A 20,210-nucleotide genomic window follows, 5' to 3' on the forward strand; every position below is an offset into this window, starting at 1 on the left:
TCAGCCCTGAGTCATCCTCTGAATGCCTTTTTTTTTTTTTTTTTAAGTTTGTTTATTTATTTTAAGAGAATAGGAGAGTCCCAAGCAGGCTCTGTGCTGTCAGCTCAGAGCCCGATTCGGGACTCGATCCCGTGAACTGTGAGATCACCAACTGAGCCGAGATCAAGAGTCAGATGCTCAACCGCCTGAGCCACGCTGATGCCCCTGGATGCCCTATCTGGACTCATTTGAAGAAGGAGGAAGGAGGCAGGGGCACAGGGGATACTGTACAGATGGGGACACGGAGGCACTCGGATGCGGGGAGGCAGGGCCCAGGGCAGGCGCTGCTGGCACTCTGGCCGGTCACTATGTATGCTGCGTGCACTCTCTCTCCCTCCCTCTGTCTGCCTAGGGGTCTCTGTCTGTCTCTCTCCCTCTGCTTCTGTCTACATCTCTCTCTCCGAGTCCCTCTTCTCTGTCTCCCCGCCCCCTCCCCGTGTCTCTCCCCCTCCATGTCTCTGTCCCTCTTAGCCAGGCCGGATGGGGTGGGAGCAGCAAGGCGGGTGCGGCCCGGGCTCCGTGCCCGACTCAGCCGGGGCCACCCCGGATTTGTGGCTGCGCCTCCTTTATCTGGGACTGCAGCTGCCCCTTATCTTCTGGCTTCAGGACACGAGACAGGGATTAGGGCAGCCCAGGCCAAGGACACGAGACAGCAGTTGGGCGGGTGGATGGCAAGAGCCAGGGTGCTGGGGTGTGTGTGTGGCACAGGGCGCCCGCGAGCCTTGGCAGCTGGGGCTGCTGTGAGTGTGTGTGTGTGTGTGTGTGTGTGTGTGTGTGTGTGACTGCTGAGTGTGTGTGACTGCGGGGTGTCTGTGGATATAATTGTGTTTCTGAGTGTGGGTGAGTGTTGATGTGTGTCTGTGAGGGTGTGTCTGTGCTTATTGTATGTGTGTCTGTGACAGTGTGTAGACATCTGTGGCTTTTGCGTGTGTGTGGCTGTGCCTCTGTGAGCCCCAGCCCCGCCCCCACCCAGCTGCCTGTCCCGCCGCCCGGGCTCCCTCGGGCCGGCCTGATGGCTTTCCCACTTGCTGACCTGGGGCCCCCGGGGACATGGCCCCTGACCTGTGGCCTGTGGCTGCAAATGGCCCTGCGGAAATGACTGCCAGCCCTCCTGTTCCCGTCCTCCCCCGCCTGGAACCGGCCGGCTCCTTCCTGCCACCCACAGGCCTCAAGGGCCCCATCCTGGCCGAGGCCACCAGCTCTAACCGGCCCCCCTGGACCCTAACTCTGACCCTGGGCTGTGTCCCCCTGTCGGGGCTGAGGCCTCTCTCCACTCTCAGCGTCGTCCAGCGTGGGGATGATGGTCAAATTAAGAGCCTCTTAATTAATTGACAAGAGCCTCTTGTCAAATTAGGGGAGCGTCTTGGCCACCATCCCAGTGACCCCTGACAAGCCCTCTCATTTCCCCGTGGGAGAACGACACTACCCACCACTCAGGGTCTGCACGGGGCACAGGGCAAATATGGGAGCAATTTCACAGCTGAGGAAACTGAGGCCCAGCAAACTCAGTTACCAGCTCACTGTGGGATAGGGCCACGTTCAGGGTATGGAGATGGCTGAGGCCTGAACAGACAGAAGACACAGAGGCCTCCGGGCCACCCCCACCCCTGTAGGACCGGTTCCTGGGGGTCCTGGGGTGTAGCCCTGGGCCCGCGGGGCCTGGACCAGCTCCTGATGCTAAGATGGAAACTTCTCCACCGGCCAAGTCCGTGTCTTGGCCAGCAGCCGCTGGCCTCCCAGAATCTCTGCATGGGCCTCCACCAGTGAACAGAGCGCTCCCCTTGGGAGCAGTGACTGCCTGGGGAGGGCAGGGGGCCAGCCCCGGGGGGAGGGGGTCAGGGGTGGAGGAGTGGCCAGGGCAGGGGCTGAATGTTCTGGAATCATCCGGCCCCAGGTTGGAGCCTCTTCTCTACTGTGTGACCTTGGGCCAGCCTCTTGACCTCTCTGGTCCTTGGGTTTCACAACTGCTGAGCGAGCACAGAGCAGTGTGGGGGGCGGGGGCATTGCCCAGAGCTACCTGGGGGAGACATCTGAGGCGGCAGTGAGTGCGTGGAACTGATTCCCAGGCAAACACCACGGAGGCCAGGCAGGTGGCAGAGCCGGGTTCTGGGTGCACCTGTGCTGTCCCACCCCCCGCCGCAGCCTTGACCCTGGGGTCAGCAGGCTCGTGTCACCGCAGGGGCCGAGTGCCCCCTGCTCCTCACTGAGCCTCGGATTCCCTGCGCCTCTCCGTGTGCTGGGGAGACCGCAGTCCCCTGCACTAGATGCGCGACGCTCGCTCGAGGCTCAGTTCCACCCACCCCCGCCCCACAGCAGCCACGGTCTGGGAGAAGGAGGGTTTAAAAATAAAGCGTCGTAAATACCCGTGTTTCCTGCAAATAGAACCGGCCCCTGGATCCCCTTGGCCTCCCGGGCAGCCGGGCCCAGACAGCTCCTTTGAGGGGGGTGGGGGCCGGAGGGAGGGCGCGCCCACGGCGCCCCAGTTCCCAGCTGCCGTGTGAGTCAGCCAGCGTGACGGGGTGTCTGTCACCGCCTGGCCAAGGGGTAACGAAGTGTGTGGGTTGGTGCCACAGAGCGGCCAGGGGTGCAGGGCTGTGTGAGGCGACGCGCTGGTGTGTGAGGGTGACAGGAGGGAGTGCACCTGCGTCCTGTGGCCCGGTGGCGCTGGCCGGGGCAGAGCAGGCTTCCTGGGGGCCTGAGTGGGACGGGGTCTCCGAGGGCGTCCCGGTGTCCCACCTCCTGCCTCCGTCTCGCCCCACCCACCGTGGCCTCCGCCGGGAGCCCCTGCCCCTGCCCACCCTGGAGGAAGAGGCGAATCTTTCAAGTTGCTGTTGCCATGGCGACCATTTTACGAGCGTCCACATGCTGGGCACATGTGTGTGTCCTGCGCCCCATGTGTCTGCACACCCCCACCCCCATGGCCCCCGCCACGGCGGGGAGGGAGCGACAGGCAGCGCGGGGCGAGCGGGAGGTGGCCAAGGGGCAGCTGGTGACAGCTTAACGGTGGCTGTGGGGCGGGGGGTGGGCTCCTGGCTGCGCTGCCTGTGCGCCGAGGGGCGACGCCTCCCAGACTGGCCGGGCGCGTGTGCGCGCGCATGTGGGGGTGGCTGTGGGGTGGCGACCGCACACTCGGGGTGGTGCGTGTGTTGTGAGTTATTGGGTGAAAAGTACCCACGAGGGCTGTGTGCGCGTGCACGGCGCGGGGGGTGCGTTGTGTCCACGCGTGCCCGCAGTGGATGTGGAGTGGGTCACGCGCCACGCCCACGCGTGTGTCCGTGCGAGTTGTATGTATTGGTGCCGCGTGGCGTGTAAATATGCACGAGCAATCAAGGAGCCACTTCGAGGGCCAGTGAGCTACCTGGGTCTGTGTCTCCACTGGGAACGTCGTGCGTGTGTGTGTGTGTGTGTGCGTGTGTCAGGGAGCAGTGTGAGCTTTGGGTCCATGTGTGTAAGTGTCCGGCTGGAGGCGAAGTGAGGACACCTGTGTGTGTGCCCGGACCTGTCCTCAGGCAAGGACTTGGGTGACTGCGGCCACCCTGTGTGTGTAGGGTCAGCGCTGTTGTCATGAGGGTGTCCCAGGACTGTGAGAACAAGGATGGCCCTGGGCGTGACCCTGCCTGGATCAAAGATCTGGGGTGGGTCTCCGTGCGAATGGTCATGGGTGCCATACCTCTGTCTCCAGGCCAGGGTGTGCGTGTCAGTGCACACGGTGACGACAAGAATGGCAGGCGCTTGGGGCGCCTGGGTGTCTCCGTCGGTGAAGCGTCCGATTTCAGCTCAGGTCATGATCTCATGGTCCGTGAGTTCCAACCCCGCGTCGGGCTCTGTGCTGACAGCTCGGAGCCTGGAGCCTGTTTCCGATTCTGTGTCTCCCTCTCTCTCTGCCCCTTCCCAGTTCACGCTCTGTCTCTCTCTGTCTCAAAAATAAATAAACGTTAAAAAAAAAATAAAAAAAAAAATAATGGCAGGCGCTTGGGCACCACTCACCACCAGCAAGGCATGGTTACTCACGTTTACTTACTCAATCTTTACTACAACCCTACTAGGATCTACCGATAATACCCCGTGTTACAGATGGGGAAACTGAGGCACGTGCAAGCGGTATCGGCCCAAGGCCGCAGGGAGCAGACACCTGTCTTTCCCATCCTGGACCAGGACCGGGCGGACCCGATGCCACGACTTCTCTGATACCTGCTCATCCTTATGCCCCCACTCTACCCACACGCTCACGCCCCGGCAGACTCCTGCTTGTTGAGCCCACACCCAGACATCCTACGCCGCCATGAGCCCCCGTACAGGGGGTGAGGCTGCCTGAGCGTCCCCCCATCACCGCGTAGTGATGCAACCTGTACAAGCCCTTTGGGGGTGTGCGTGCGTGCACGCGTGTGTGTGTTGAGGGCGGGGTGGGGGGAGGGTGTGTGTGTGCGGCGAGTCCTGGGAAGGTCTAACGCCCATATAAACCCCAGGGTTGCTGGCATCGGAGGAACGCGGGCGGCCTGGGCCAGAGTGAGGAGGCCCCAAGAAATCGGGCGGCAGTAGAGAGAAACCAGAACACCCGGCCCAAGGAACGCGGGAGGCGGCCGGGACCGCGCGGGAAAAAGCCCTATGCGGGGGCCGAGGGCGGGTGTTTTTCGGTAACTAGGCCGGGGTGGGGCGGGGCCACGGAGGTTCCAGCCCCGCCCACCCCTCCTCTTCACCCACCCCCTTGAGTCGGCTGGGGCCGCCAGGGGGCGCTTTAGGAACGCGGAGCCGTCGAGGAGGGGGCGCGGTGGGTTTGGGCTCGCAGGTGGGAGGGGCAGCGCGGGGTCTTGATTCCCAGGAGAGCGCCGTGGAGCGCCTGGGGTGGGAAAGGGATCCCCCGCAGGGCTCTGAGGTCAGAATGGGGAGAACGGCCACTTGAGGAGGGGCTCTGTGGCTGCGGGTATCATCGGTCTTAGGGTATCGATCACTGTCTCGGGGAAAAAACTTCAGGTCTTAGTTCCTTAGAACGGCTTTGTCATGGGGGGGTGGGGGCTTCTTCAGCTTTCTGGAAAGAGGACCCGGAGCAGGACTGGGAGGACCCCACAATCATCAGTGGGGTGGGAGGAGATCGTGGGCCGCTGTCACCGCCGTCTTGGGTAGTGCTGTAACTCTTAATTCCCTGGAGGGGGATCTGGGGGCGGGGTGCTTCTTGGGGACCCAGATTCATGGAAGATGCGCCGTCGGGGTCTCTGGAGTAGGGGTGGAAAACGGCTAATTAGGGGGCAGCTACTCTGGGAGCTTCCTTCAAGGGCTTCCTTGGTGAGGGTACATCTTGGGGCCCTGCCTTCCGGAAGGCAACCAGGCAGGACCTGGGAGCCTGGCAGTAAAACCAGGTCCTCAACCGAGCGTGGGGCGCTGAAAGCCGCGGGTACTGGCGTCGGGGGCGCTGTACCTCCTTTCCCAGAAGGGGGCCCTTGTGGGGACGTCTTGGGGCCCCGGCTTTCCCAGAGGGGCGCCGCCGTTGTCTCCGGGGCCCGGGGAGATCACCTTCACCTCTGCACCCCAGCCACCTGCGCTCCTCCCGCCCCCCCCCCCTTAGGCGGGGGCGGCTCCCGTCCCGGGAAACCCGAGCCACCGCCCCTGGCCCCGCCCCCGGCCCCGCCCCCGGCCCCGCGCCGGCCAAGCCGTCCGCGGCGGGAGCGGCGGAGGCGGCGGGAGAGCGCGCGGTGGAGCCGCTCCGAGCGCCCCGGCCCCTCGCGCCGCAGCCCCGGAGCCCAGCGCCGCGCGCCCAGGCCGCCCGTGCCGTCCGTGCGCCCCCGCACCCAGCGCTCTCGGAGCCGCCGGCCGTCCAGGGCACCCCCAGCCCCAGCCCCAGCCCGGCCGGGATGGCCGCAGCCCGCGGCTGATCGAGCCCGGGGGGGCCCCATGGGCCGGCCCGCGCCGCGTCCCCTCCGCGGCCGCCCCCTCCGGCCCGGGCCCCCCCGGGCGCCGCGGGCCCAGGCGGCCCGGATGGCGGTCGCGGCGGCAGGGGCAGGGGCTGGGGCCGGCGCGGGCGGCAGGCGCGGCCACCACTGACGGGTAGTCGGGCACCCCGAGCAGGTAAGCAGGGGCAGGCGGGGGACCCGCAGGGCACCGGTGGTGGGAGGGGGGACCGGCCCCCTGGACGGAGGTTTGGGAGCTTACTGGGGCTCGGGATAGACCGGTGGCTTCCCTCCTCCAGCCATGAACCGGTATGTGTCTGAATGTGGGGTCAAGGGGGCGACAGGTCCGCGCATGGCCGGGGGGAGAGGTGGGCAGGGCGATCTTGGGTGCCTCCCCAAGCCAGGATCTGGCCAGGGTCCTTGTCCGACGGGACGAGAGCGCCTCCGCCTCCTTGGACCCCCAAGCGTGCGTCTGAACAGGGGTTGAAGCGGGGGCAGCCGAATCCTCTCCCCAGCCTCTAGGAGAGCGAGACCCAGACAGCCGCGCTGCCTTGTGGTGTGCACGGGGCTGTGGGGGGCGGGCATTCGGATCCGCAGACCCCAGCCGGGGAGCTGCCGTCGCGGCCCAGCTGCCCGCAGAAGTAAACATCTGTCAGTGGTGCGTTCCAGCCGCCGCCGCCTCCGGGGACACGGTGTCCTCCGGTAAGGGCCCGGCGCTCTCGGCTCCTGGAGCCGCCTGTTCAGCCACAAGAGGGCGCGAAACCCTTATTTGGGGGGGGGGGGAGGGTAGTCCCTTAAGGGCAAAGCCTGGATTTGAAGGAGAGGGGGCCGTGCCTTCCTTGCTTTTTAGAAAAGGCATTTCTTGCTCAGGATAGTCTCACAGTTCTCCCAGAAGGTGCAGTTTGTGGGCTAGGCGTCATTAGGCAGAAGTGGCTGCAGACAGTGGGTGGATTTGGGGTGGGACTGGAGAAGGCAACGGCCACTTCCAGGGATTGGCGCGCCACTACCCTCTCCCCCAAGAAACAGCGTGCACTGTGGTGTCCTCACTTGCTGGGCTCAGCGGGCCTGTGGTGACCTGCAAGTCTGGGACCTGGGACCCCAGCCTGGATCTGGGGAGCAGGGCCAGGGTCCTGGGAGGCGGGGGGGGGGGTTGCTGGAGGCCAGACCCCTGACTTTCCTCACTCCTGCCTGCCCGCCCTGCCCTTTCTCTGCCCAACATCCCCCCCTCTGTGTTCCATGACACTCTTTGTCTGTCTTCAAGTGCCCCAGGCTGAGGAAGCCCCAATGGGGCGTGACTGGTCTAGGCGGATGTCAGTGGAGGGACGACTCCCAGCTTTACCAGTTTACCCCCACCCTAACCCCTTGCCTTGGGGCCTTTTGGACACCCCTCCCCATTCCCTTCATCCTTGGATTCCTGAGGTTCAGGGTTCTGAAGGCCCCCACCCCCAACCCCGGGCTTTGTAGACCACTCCCAGTGACGAGCTGCAAAGAGCTAATTCTAGGGGTACAGGGAAGAAAAGGAAACACCCCCCTCCGTGGCAGGGCACACTGGCTGAAATTCTGCCATCAGCGCTTGTCCCCTTAGGTTTCAGGCCTCAGTTTTGGGGAAAGGAGCAGAGAATATAGCTTCCAAGAGTCTGGGGCAGGAGAAGAAACGAGTTTCCAGCCAGGCACAAGGACACAATCAAGAGATTGTTCCCACAGATGTTTGTTGGAGGGTGACGGTGTGGCTGACTGTTGGTGTCAGGGCTCCTGGGCCTTGTCCTTCGAGGAAGACAGACGTAGACCCAGGGTGGAGCCCAGAGGGAGGAGCAAAGGGTCTCCTTCAGGATAGGAGGATCAAGGGAAACTTCCTGGAAGAGGGGCACTGGGGCTGGGGCTGTGAAGGATAAGTAGGAGTTTTCCAAGTGGGAAAAGAAAGGGCATTCCAGGCAGGAGGAACTGCACATGCAAAGATCTGGAGGCAGAAAATGGCATTGCCGGTTTCGGAAAATCCAGGGTGTCTAGGTGAGTGTGGGAGGGAGAGGCTGTTCTGAAAGGTTGGCACAGGGAGAACTGGGCTGGGGCATTCAAGGACGGATTCCTGGAGGTTAGGGCTGGAAACACAGAGGCGAGAGGAATGGGCCTTTAATGCCTCTGGCATCACTGGGCCCAGCCTTCTTTGCTGAGGCTATAGATTCCTCTGCAGACGCATCCTTCCTGGTCCCCAAGGTGGAGCAGGGAGTCTGGGCCTCTGGGGGGAGGCCCACGTGGGGAGATGGAGGGAAGATGGGGTCTTCACTCTGCTTAGTGAGCACCAAGTAAGCATTGGGCAGGCCCAGGAGGAGGCTGGTTCTCCCCCGTTCACAGCTGAGGAAACTCAGGCTGGGCTAGCCAGGGGATCGTTCCTTCATGCTCCACGGATCTCCCAAGCATCGAGCTACTATGTGCTGGGTTGAAGCACAGGATCGGACAAGCCTGGTGCCTGATACACCTGGGGGTGGGGGTGGGGGTGGATGAGAGGCTCCCGATGAACCAGCCAGCCAGATCTTTGCGTGTGCAATTCCTGCTCCTTGGAATTCCCCTTCTTTTCCCACTTGGAAAACTCCTACTCATCCTTCACAGCCCCAGCCCCGGTGCCCCTCTTCCAGGAAGTCACCCTTGACCCCCCTATCCTGAGGTACACCCTTTGCTCCTCACTCTGGGTCTACCCTGAGTCTAAGTCTGTCTTCCTCGAAGGACGAGGCCCAGGAGCCCTGCCACCAACGGCCGCACCGTTACTGTCCCCAGACACCTTTGGGAGGTTACTTTCAGGGGAGGTAACAGCCACACTTGCACTTCAGCAAAGGTATCCAGGAGCAGAATGATCTTCCCTTCAAATCCAAGGGAGACCGGGCTTCGGGCTGTTGCCGGAAGAAATCAGACCAGGGGCTCCCGCCTGCCACGGGTGGGTCTCACTTCCCAGTTGGGGAAACCGAGGCCTAGAGAGAGGGCACCGTCTGAGGCTCAGAAGCTCAGTGTGTTGGGGACCTGAAGCAGGATCTGAACTCTGGGGACTCAGGTGCCCTGGTTCCCAGGAAATCAGCGTTAGGGTTTGAGTCACGCCTGAGGTCTGTGCCTCTGGTCCCCCTTCTGTCTAATGGCCAGCTTGGAGTGCCACCGTCCGGGCTACTTGCAGAGGACCCGCGTCCCTTGCGCCGCCCTCCGGGCCCCACACCAGCTGCTCAGCCGTGCCAGGCCTAATTAGGCTGATTCTGTTATCCCACCCCAGGGAGCCCCTCCTGCCCGCCCCGGACGCCTGCAAGGCCAGCCCCGGGCCAGCCTGGCCAGTCTGGTATGGTCAAGGTGGGAATTTTTACAGGCCGGCCGCACGCAGAGGGCGGGGCCGGAAGGGGCGGGTCTGAAAAGCTGGGGGTCCCAGCGCACAGGCTCCCCAGCCCGGCCTCCCTGAGAACACACCTGCGTAGCCAGGTTCTGGAAGAGGACTCCAGGCACCGGTGGGGAACCGAGCCCCGGTCCCGCGGGTCACACGACCCCATCGTCTCCCCGCCCTCACCTCCCCACACCTAGGCAGCTTCTCCACCTAGAACACTCGCTCCAAGTCTCCACTTGGTCTCCGCTCCAATGCCGCCTCCTCTGAGAAGCCCCCCTTGCCCACTCCACCTAAAGGCCGCCCCCGCCCCCCCCCCCCCCCAGTCACTATCGCTTCGCCTTGTTTCGTTTTGTTCTTGGAACTGCCAGCATCTCAATTACCTTGTTTATTTCGCACTTGTGACCCCCCTCCCTGATTGGCTGGGGAGGAGCGTGGCAGGGGTGCGGCCCAGGTTAGCCTTGGTCAGCCCGCGTTCTCCGCTGGGTGCCACACACAGTAGGCACTCCATAAGTGCTGATGTGGCGTGTGGGGGGCAGAGCTCAGCCCGGCACATTGGGTTTGCTGCCATGTGGGCACTTGACTCGCTATTTCTGCGGTGCTGTGTGTCTTTGCCAAAGCCTCTTACTCCTGTGGATTTCAGCCCCACCTTCTCCCAAACAGCAGGACCTGTCATGCCCTCCCACTGCCCCCCTGCCCCTCAGCGTTACCCCTGCTACCCAGGTCCCAGGGACCGTGGAGGCGTTCGAGAGAACAAGTTCAGAGTCAGACCTAAGTTCAACCTCAGCTCAGCCACTTATTTGCTGCGTCACCTTGAGCAAGGTGCTCTATGTCCCTGCTCCTCAGCTTCCCCGTGTGGGAAATACCAACATCTTTTCCAGGGTCTGTGGGCACAATTAAACACGCGGAGAGCACTTAGCACACTGTTTGGCACTAAATTAACATAACAGCCAACGTGGCAGGGCGTTGATGTTGTTATTGTTGTTATTAGAGAGGTCATACGGTACAGTGAGGAAGAGTGTGGAGGGGGCATCGGGGCTGGGACTTTGAGGGATGAGGAGGAGTTTGCCTGACCATCTGTGTTCAGATCTCAGCTTGGCCACTTACACTCTGCTTGACCTTGAGCCGATACCTTCACTTCTTTGGACCTCGGTTTTCCCAACTACGGAATGGAGAGAAAATAGTCCATACCTCACTGAGTCACTATGAGGAAAGTGCTTAGAACAGCGCCAGTAGGGGGCGCCTGGGCGGCTGCGCGGGTTAGGCCTCCGACTCTTGATACCCACTCGGGTCATGATCTCACCACGGTTGAGATCCAGCCCCACCTGGGGCTCCAGCAGAATGTGGAGCCTGCTTGGGATTCTCTCTCCCTGCCCCTCCCCCACTCATGCTCGCTCACTCACTCCATGAATGAACGAATGAATGAATAAAATAAAATAAAGTAAATAAATGAAAAGAAAAAGAAAGAGGGGCGCCTGGTGGCTCAGTCGGTTAAGCGTCCAACTTTGGCTCAGGTCATGATCTCTCGGTTCCTCAGTTCGAGCCTTCCATCGGGCTCTGTGCTGACAGCTCAGAGCCTTCTTGGGATTCTGTCTCCCTTCCCGCTCACACTCTCTCTCTCAGAAATTAATAAACCTTTTTAAAACATTAAAAAAATCAACAGCGGTAGGCTTGTTCACTAGTGCTGGTGTTAGCTATTCTTATAGTCACTCCACCAGCACAGGTGTCCCCAGAAGTCACTCCGTCTATACATCCATTGGCTTCGCCTGGGTGAAGACAGACCCGGAGCGCCTGAAGTCAAGCTCAGAAGCTCAGACTTGATTCTCAGAGTAGCAGGGAGCCAGCGATGGTTCTAGCAATCAGGCAACAGAGAGCTTCTGGCTTGGGGGAAGCAGAGAGGCCGGGCCCCCACCTCTGGCTGGGCCTGGAAGGTTGGCTGGGGGTGTTTGTGACTGCACCCCCCCCCCCCATGAGGCCGCCCCACAGGCTGGCCCCCAGCCCCTGCAGACGCAGCATCGGAACCAGCTGTGCTAGCCAGATGTTCCTGGTTTACCCCCAGATGTGTGTCGCCGGCTCGCGGCTGCCCTGGCTTCCCCACCTCCACCAAGGGGCGGGGCTGGGCCCTGGGGCCTCCCAGGGAGGGGGCACATTTTTGTGGGCTGCGGAATTTGTTTCTTGTTTTGCAGGACCATTGAGTCCTGCCTTGAGAGAACCTAAGTCCTGCCCCTGCTGGGACCTCAGTTTCCCCATCACTGGGACCTCCAGGAGCCATCTGGGGGACGGAGAGGAGCCGGGCTGCCCTAGAAACGGGCCCGGCCACCAGCCCTGGAGCTGTCCGCGCGGAGGGAGGAAGCGTGCCAGCACGTTGTCTGAGGCCCAGCCTGCTGCCATCGGCCGGGCCTGCGGGACTTCACTGAATTAGATGGCCCTCCAAATGTGGGAGGGTGTCTCGGGCAGCTCGTTGTACGGATGGGGAAACTGAGGCTCAGAGCGGCAGCAGCTGGCCCCATGGCATCCAGCAGGGAGGAGGCAGAGCAGGGATCGGAAATCAGCCTGTCTAGAATCTAGAACCCCGGATCTGCAAGCCTCTTCTCACAAGCTCACCCATACGTGCGGGCCGCCCACACATCCGTCCTCATGGCTGCTCGGCCCGTGGGCAGTGACGACGGTCCCAGCAGCCACCGGTCAGGCTCCCCTGGGTCCTCGCTAGTGTTCTGGGTGCTGAGTGGCCCCCTTCGGGGAGATGCCCCCCCCCCCCGCATAGGAAGCTCGGGGATGTGTCCAGGGGTGAGGTGGAGAAGGACAAGGCTGGACGCGGAGGGAGGCACCCTGTGAGCAAAACTATGGGGACTGCAGAGCTGGAGCAGGTGCGTGCCGTTGTGAATAGAAATACTGAAGCCTGCCTGCCCTTGCCTTGAAAGAACCCGGCCCAGGCTGTCCTTCCCAAATCCCCCAGTCCAGAGAAGACAGCTGTGGACCCAGACGCTATGCCAGCAGGACTGGGTAAGAGGGAGGGACTCACGGCTGGGGATCCAAGAGGGGAAGCAGGGATGGCTTCCCGGAGGAGGGCATGTGGGAGCCAGGGCTCTGAAGGATGAGTAGGAGTTTGCCAGATGCAGGCAGGCCCCGCTTCTAGGCCTCCCTCGGACTGCAGAGATGAGTGGACGGAGGGAAGGGTCCCCTCCCAGCCTTCCTCTCCCTGGGAAGGAGCATGAAGCAGGTACCTCCCTGAGGCCAGGAGTTCTGCAGGAAGGAGACTGTTGATCTTAGGAACACATATGCCTGGCCTGCGTCTCCTGGGAAGCTCCATGGAAAGGTGGAGCCTCAGGGCGTTCCCTGGACACTAGGATAATGAGCAGCATTCTTGGCACTAGCACGGAAGCTGCTAGAAACACCCACATGCCCACACCCTCACCCCGGCTGTTCCTTGGGTGATCGGAAGCGCCTGTCTGGCTGTGTGACTTTGGGTTACTCATCACCCCTCTCTGAGTCTCCTCCCAGCCCTGGGCACGTTGTGGCCTCCGGCTAGATGTGGAAGTCCTCCTTGATCCCAATGGCGAAGTTCGGACTGTCACGGCCCCTAAGAACGCTCCCGTCCCTGGGCAGTGAGGACTCTCCAGGGTCGGGATATTTTCTGAAGGTTGAGAAGAGACCGCTGGCCGGGCCCCGTCTGGGCAGCGTGGGAGGCACCCGAGCTGCGTGGACCTGGGCCGTGTACCAGTCGTCAGGACGGGGCAGTTCACTCCTGGGTCAGCAGCCTCCCTCCCGCTCACCTAACTCACGGCACTCCGCGTCTATGCCGCTCGCTCGCCCCCGGAACGTCCAGAGCTGACCGCCTGGCAACACCAGCGGGTGTTCACACGCGTGCCCCCATGTGTGTGAGTGTGTGGCCGGGGTGTGGGAGTGGCAGGAGCAAGCACGGGCGGCCCCAGTTAGGCCCCAGGCCAGGATGCGCACGCGGCTGGACACCCCTGAGCCTGCAGGTATGTGTCCCTGGGCGCGCAGAGGTCCCAGTGCGTGCGTGCAAAGCGTGCATGTGCCACCGTGCCCGTTCTCCGTGCAGCATGCCGGAGACGACGTGTGTCTTTCGGGAGAGTCTGAAAATGCTGGTGTGGGAGCCCCCAAGGGTGCAAGAGGCTAAGAACACCCGAGTGGCTGGGAGCGCGAGCACTCGGGGAGGTGACAGCTCCCCGGATCGGGTGCAAGCGAAGCCGGCCTATCCCGGGTGAGGGCGTACCAGTGTGAAAGCGTGCAAGTGTGTGAGCCGGTGTGAGCGTGGCTGTCAGAGCGTGGGGGTGTGGGTGGCAACATGCCCCGGGGTGGGGGTTCGAGCACGTGAGTAGCGGGACGGAGTGACCCCGGTAGTGATCCGTGCCGCGTAGCGGGCTGAGCTGGTGACTGTGTTCAAAAACGAGGGTGTCACCACGTTTTCAGGTGGCGGTGTGAACACATCCGAGTTACTGACCGCGTTTTTGTCCGTCGGTGTCATCTTGCTTGAGGAAGACTTGTGAACATGCCTGGGGGTGTAATAATGTTGCTGGATGTGTGTGAAAATGCCCCAGCCCATCAATGTGGTCGTCTTTGTATATGGATGTGAGAACAGCCACGCGAGTGAGCGGGATGGGGTGGTCGTGCGAGTCCCAACGTGTGTGGAAACGCCCGAGTGCGTGAGGCCCATCGATTCGAGGGGATGAGTGTGAAAACACAGAGCATCAGTGGGACCGTGTTTGAGTGGCCGAGGGACAGCCGGTCCCAGCGGGCGCAGGCAGGCGTGTCTGGGTGTGTATGGGAGTGAGGACACCCAAGCGTGCCTCCGAGGACAAGAAGGCCGAGCGTGTGACCCCCACGTGTGCTGGGAGCGCACGGCTCCAGGTCCGGGGGCTCCACGACACCGAGAGGCTGATGGTGGACACCGGCCCCTCCCCAAGCCATCGGCCACACCCGCGGCACCCCTCTGGCTCAGGTCCCAGCCAGAGACAAACCAGTTGGGTGACCCCCGTGCTGAAAGGCCTATTGTTAGCAGCCGCTTATCAGCTGCGCCTACTGGCCCCCTCCAGCCTCGGCCCTCTGCTTTCCGGCCCCCATCAGGACTCCGGGGGGTCCCGTGGCTCCAAGGACACCAGGGGCTCCCGTGGCCTGGCCTTCTCACGGCCAGAGTCCCATCGGGCCTGGCAGCGTCCCACCCCCTCACCCCCACCCCGAGGGAAGCCCTGAGCAGAAACAGAGGACTAGAGCCGGGCATCATGCAGGGGCCTCGTTCAGCCTCACAGGGAAACTGAGGCACCCCCCATCTCCCCGCCTCAAAACGTGGGTGTGAGAGGTGGCGGGGTGCTGGGCGTCCAGAGAGGGCCTTGCCCAGGTGAGGCCCACGGAGACCCGGCATAAAGCAGGGGCACTTTTAGAGCAAAGGGGCGCGGTGTGGGCACCTGACAACTTCGGGGGGGGTCTCCCGCTTGCTGTACAAATTTGACAATGAAATATTCTCCCCGCGGCCCCCGCCGCCCTGCAGGACCCGCCCCGGGCCCCTCTCCGGACTCCCCTCCCCCCTCACTCACTCTGTTCCAGCCACATGGGTCACCGCTGTTCCTCCCACGTGCCAGGCACAGCCCTGTGACCTCTGATCTCCAGGCTGGCCCCAGGTTGCTTGCACGCCCCCTGTGGGGGAGGAAGCTCATTCTCCACCAACACCACCGACAGCCGCGCAAACGGCCCTACCAAACACCCCCAAAGCGGCAAGCCCTCAGGATGACCCAGCATCCGCTCCCAAGCACAGCACAGCCCATGCGTGGGGGTCCCGCCAAAGACCCCGGGTTCGAATCCCAGATGCTTTCCTAGCTGTGCCCTTGGGTAAGGCCCTACCTGCTTTGGGCCTCATTTTCCCCAGCTGTAAAACGGCGATCATGGCGCCTCCTTCGTGGGCTCAGCACGGGGTCTGCTACACAGCAGGCGCTTAATTAATGTCCCCTGCTGCTGGGTGGCGGTTGTAGGTCCTGCGCCCGCGCCTCCACGGGGCGGGGGCGGGGAGAGGCGGTTCCAGACGCCCTGCGCTTAACCACCCAGGGCGGCGCCCATGCAAAACCGAGGTGCAAATCTCACGCAAATCCCGGCTGCGCGCGGTGGCCGGCAGCACTAGCGGCCCGAGGTGCGCGCGCGGGGGTGCCCGGCACCCGACAGCCGCGCACAGGCGCTGCTGACCCGCGTCCAGCCCGGCTTTCAGCGCTCCGTGCAAATGTTTACACCGGGCCGGACGCCAGGTCCCGCGCGGGCCGGCACCAGACGGCCAGGCTGGGAATGTAAACCAGCGGCCGGCAGAGGTCCCGGCGCGGGTGGGCGGGGGTGCGCATGCGTCGTGAAACACCTACTGTGTGCACTCAGGGCGGACTTGCCTAGGCGATCCCAGCAGGGAGTCCTCGGTGCCCTAACGGGGGTGGGGGTGGGGGTGAGCTCAGGGCACTGTGGTGGCCCAGAGGGTGCACACCTGCGCCGCCCGGGGCTGGGGAGTATGAGCAGCCACAGAAGGCTTCCACGGGGAGGCGCCCTCCAGGCGGAGACTGGGAGGGGAATGGGGGGCTGGGAGGAGGAGGGGAAGAGAATATTCTGGGAGGAAGGACCAGCTTGTGCGAAGCCTGGGGGTGGGTCGAGTGCAGCTGTGGTCCATGGATGCCCCTTCTGGGCATCAGTTTATGTGTCTGGGTGGGGGGGACCCGGGCTCAGAGAGGGACAGGAAGTCACTCCCAAGGACCTCACTAGGTGAGGAAGTCTCAACCCCAGGGATCCTGCCTCCTAGAACGTGCTGTAAATCACCAAATCTCCACCACACCCTGGTCCCACAGTGCCCCCTGCTGGGAGTGGCCTCCCCTGCTTCCAGTCTTCCCCCAGGCTCACTGGGCTCCGCCCACCCCAGCCTCCCGGGTGCTTTGGCCAACCTCAGTCCAGCCTCAGGACTTTTGCACAGGCTGTTCCCCCGCCTGCGATGCCATTCTCTTCTGCCTGGCCAACTCCTACTATCGTTCAAGTCTCAGCTTTCCACACTCCTCAGGGGAGCACTGTGGGACCCCCCAGGTGGGGGTGGTTCCCCCGTTCCCCCTGGCACCCCGCCCACCCCTTTCCTTGGCAGCATTTTTCACAACCTTGTTCAGTGGCTCCTAGATGAATCATTTCTAAATGTTATATCTGATCATTAAGCAGAAGTGGTTTGAAATCAGGGGCCCCACCATGTCCCCGGTGTCTGGCCCAGTGCCCCGTGCCCGTTTGTCGCCTGAAAGACGGACGGAGGCCATGTGGCTGCCCATCCCGTGCCCGCAGGCCGAGTATGCAGCGCTGGAAGGCGGCAGCCTTAGCCTCGGTGCTCTGCAGCTCCGTGCTCTCCATCTGGATGTGTCGGGACGGCCTGCTCCTCAGCCACCGCCTGGGACCCGCGCTGTCCCCACTGCGCCGGCCACCTCGCACCCTGGACGCCCGGATCGCCCGTCTGGCCCAGTGTAAGCCCCTCCCCGTCGCGGGTCAGATGGCGGGATCCAGGGGCGGGCACAACAGTGGAATTTCCGGCAGGGGCCACGGAGGCTTATTTAGATGGGGTGTAGGGGGTGCCAGTCTTCCCAGCGGCCTGGCAGGGGTGGCATGGGGCGGGGGTGGTGGCTGAGAACCAGGTGGCGGGGGGTCTCTTGGCTCAGCTGTCATAAGGAATTAGGCTCTGGCCCCGAGGGGACCAAGGGACCAGATGGAGATTAGACCTGGGCGTCGGGCCCGGAGGCCCCCACCGCACAGCGGGGAGTGTGCGGAGACGGAGGCTGCACCCGAGTCCCCACTGACCTGCCCGGTGGACAGAGACCAAGCGGAGGGGGAGACACGAGAGACCTAGAACTGGGGAGAGAAACAGAGGCATAAAGGCTCAGAGACAAAGAGACAGGAGTTGGGAGAGATGACATACTAGAAGGCGGGGGATGCAGACTTGAAATACGGCCTCCCCCCCCCCCCCCCGGAGGGGCGTGGCCCCCACGGCCCAACTTCCCACTCCTTCCAGGCACCTGCCCTGTGCCCTCCTGCCAGGCATGGGCCGGGCATGGGTCCCACCTCTTGTGTGCGCACGCGCGCACGTGTCCACGCGGAGCCGCGCGGGTGACCGAGGTGTACGTCTGGGCGCGTGCAACGGGCCTGTGGGTGGGGCGACGGGCACGCCTGCGTGCAAGTCCTCGCCGGCCCTGTGGGCCCACACAATCCTCCTTTCTTGTGCTTACAATGGACAAGGGTAGCCGGCGGCACGGGCTCCACTTCCGTCGGCCGCTTGGCCGCTTCTTCCTGCGGCGTCAAAGAACTTCCAGGACACGGGTCCCAGACACCCCGGATGAGGCCCCAAAACGCTAGTGTTCCAGAACCCGAGGGCACAACACCCATGGTGAAATCTCAGGCACCGGGAAGGGGCTCGGTCCGTGGGCCGGTGATTTCCTCCCTGGACCCCGTCCCTGGGCACAGCCCTCCTAAGGGAAGCGAGTGACCACGGACTCCCCTCAGAGCCCCAGTGTTAGGCCCCGAGACCAATGCGCTGATGGTGAAATTTCACGGTTGGGGCGGTGGGAGGGGGAAGGGCAGAAGCTGCTGCTGACCTCACCCCTATGTTCCAGCCCCTGTACCGGTGGCCAGGCCTGCTGGAGGGAGGCAGGGCAGCAACACCAAGAGATTATTCACTGTTTATCTGAAATTCAAATTTAACTGGGCATCCGTGCTTTATCTGGAAAACTCTCTAAATGTATACCTTAGGGCTGGGCACAACACGGTGGAATTTTAGGCAGCATTAAGTGAGGCAGGCCTGAACCTGACCCCAGAGCCCCCCCAGTCCTGCCCTGGACTTCAGGAACTGGATACATGATGCTCATTGGATCCACGCTTTCCACTGTCCAGCCTCAGCCAAAGCAGGGACCCTACGAGCCTCCTTGAGCAGAAGGGGACACTGAGGCCCGGAGCAGGGCCATCACCTACCTGAGTTGTACAGGGCTGAAAGTGGCAGAACTAGGGTTTGACTCCTGAGACACCCCCCCCCCCCACCGTGGGAACAGACAGACTCTCCCACTTGGGCCACGCCGTAAGCTATTTCTTTGGGAGCCGGGGGGGGGGGGGGCCGGCCTGGGGGCCCTTAGGGGGCTAAACTCAGGATCTCTTTTCCCAACCACAAGTATGAGGCCGCCTGCGGAGGGCTCGGGAACCCCTCCCTGCAGTCCCACAGTCCGCACCACCTGCCACGTCTGTACTTCTGTCCTGAGGCTGCAGGGTACTGGGGCAGGCCCGGCCGCTTGGGAAATCAATTTAGGCTACGGGGCCCTGGGAATCGGTGACTCGGGGCACCTCCCGGCGACCGTGGGAGAAGAGGACTGGATGGGGGCCAAACTTGGGCACACGATGGAGGCGGGAAGAAGGCTGTTTGGGCTTGTCTGTGTCTCTGCCACCTGCTAACAGTGTGGCCTTAGGCAAGTCTCTGTCGGGTTGGATGCTCAATTTCCTTACCTGTACCACGGGGGTGGCTGTGACATTAGGTGGTGCCACGCGCAAGGCCTCACATGCAGGCCTGCTGCTCCTCTGCTCCTGCTGAAGCCCAAACTTCTGACTCAGTACTGTGGATGGAGAAACTGAGTCCCACCACGCCGTGGAACAGGAGGAACGGGGCGGCGGGCGGGGGGGGGGGGCATTTGGGGGTGGACCCCAAAGAGTGACGTAGAGACTCGTTAACAGCTCAACCAAGGGTGAGCGGTTGAAGCCTGGTGTGGAGCTCCCCAACACTGGTCAGAAAGGGTGTGCCGGTTCCCCGGGACAGCCCAGCATAGGGGTGGGGCCAGCGGGGGACCCAATCAGGGACAGGGATTTGGCCCAGGATACCCCCCCACAGCTGAGTGCTCCCTTCCTTCCCTGCCAAGAGGAGGGAGCAGCTCTGTGAAAGGGAAAAAGTCCCAGTGCAACGGTGCTTAGGGACAAGGTGCACAGAGAGGGTGGAGGGGGTGGGGGGTGGGGGGATGCGACAGCTGCGCCAGCGCCCCAGCGCGGGGCTGTTTTTGCCGGGGAACAGCGAGGGTCCGGCGCGCCCCCCCCCCCCCAGCCACCCGCTGACGCAGCCCTTTGTCCCCGCAGATCGCGCACTGCTGCAGGGCGCCCCGGACGCGGTGGAGCTGAGCGAGCTGACGCCCTGGGTCGGAAGGCCCCCGCGTCCGCGCCGTCGGGCGGGGCCCCGGCGGCGGCGCGCGCGTGCGCGGTCGGGGACGCGGCCGTGCGGGCTGCGCGAGCTCGAGGTGCGCGTGAGCGAGCTGGGCTTGGGCTACGCGTCCGACGAGACGGTGCTGTTCCGCTACTGCGCAGGCGCCTGCGAGGCGGCGGCGCGCGTCTACGACCTGGGGCTGCGGCGGCTCCGCCAGCGGCGGCGGGTTCGGCGGGAGCGGGTGCGCGCGCAGCCCTGCTGCCGCCCGACGGCCTACGAGGACGAGGTGTCCTTCCTGGACGCGCACAGCCGCTACCACACGGTTCACGAGCTGTCGGCGCGCGAGTGTGCCTGCGTCTGACCCTACCTCACCGGCGCCGGCGCGACGGCGCCCACCGTCCCGCCGGGCAGGCCCCGCGGCCGCAGACTGCCCCTGCGCAGACGATGCCGTCGAGGCCCCAGGACTGTCCGATACCCGCTCCAGATAAAGTGTGGAAAGCGGAGCGTGCGTCGTGATTCCGCGTGCCGGGGGTGCCCACCTCTCCGAGGGACCCGAGGGCGGGGGGGAGAAGGCGCCAGCTGCGCTGGGAATGGGGGCGGGGGCGGGCTCCACCTGCTGGATGGTGGGAGGATCCCGTGGGCTTTGGGAGAAAGGAGGTGGACAAGAGGGTCCTCCTCCCGTGGGACAAAGAGCCGAGTGGGGCGAGTGGGGGCAACGTCGGCCGGGACCGTCCTTCCCACTCGCCTGCAGGTCCCCGGG

General features: G+C 63.5%; 1 protein-coding gene across 1 annotated transcript; it reads left to right on the forward strand.

Annotated features, from left to right (window-relative positions):
- The first annotated feature begins 5,961 nt into the window (after nucleotides 1-5,961).
- On the forward strand, nucleotides 5,962-19,953 carry NRTN (neurturin). The gene is made up of 3 exons (XM_023250885.2): nucleotides 5,962-6,099; nucleotides 16,576-16,751; nucleotides 19,387-19,953. The coding sequence occupies exons 2-3, from the start codon at nucleotides 16,583-16,585 to the stop codon at nucleotides 19,809-19,811; spliced, it is 594 nt and encodes a 197-aa protein (XP_023106653.1). The 5' UTR covers nucleotides 5,962-6,099; nucleotides 16,576-16,582; the 3' UTR covers nucleotides 19,812-19,953.
- The last annotated feature ends 257 nt before the right edge of the window (nucleotides 19,954-20,210 follow it).

Source organism: Felis catus, chromosome A2, assembly GCF_018350175.1.
Source record: "Felis catus isolate Fca126 chromosome A2, F.catus_Fca126_mat1.0, whole genome shotgun sequence".
Lineage (NCBI taxonomy): Eukaryota > Metazoa > Chordata > Mammalia > Carnivora > Felidae > Felis > Felis catus.

Coding starts and splice junctions, on each gene's coding strand:
- NRTN (XM_023250885.2), top strand. CDS start 16,583: ATGCAGCGCTGGAAGGCGGCAGCCTTAGCCTCGGTGCTCTGCAGCTCC. Junction 16,752..19,386: donor GATCGCCCGTCTGGCCCAGT/GTAAGCCCCTCC, acceptor TTGTCCCCGCAG/ATCGCGCACTGCTGCAGGGC.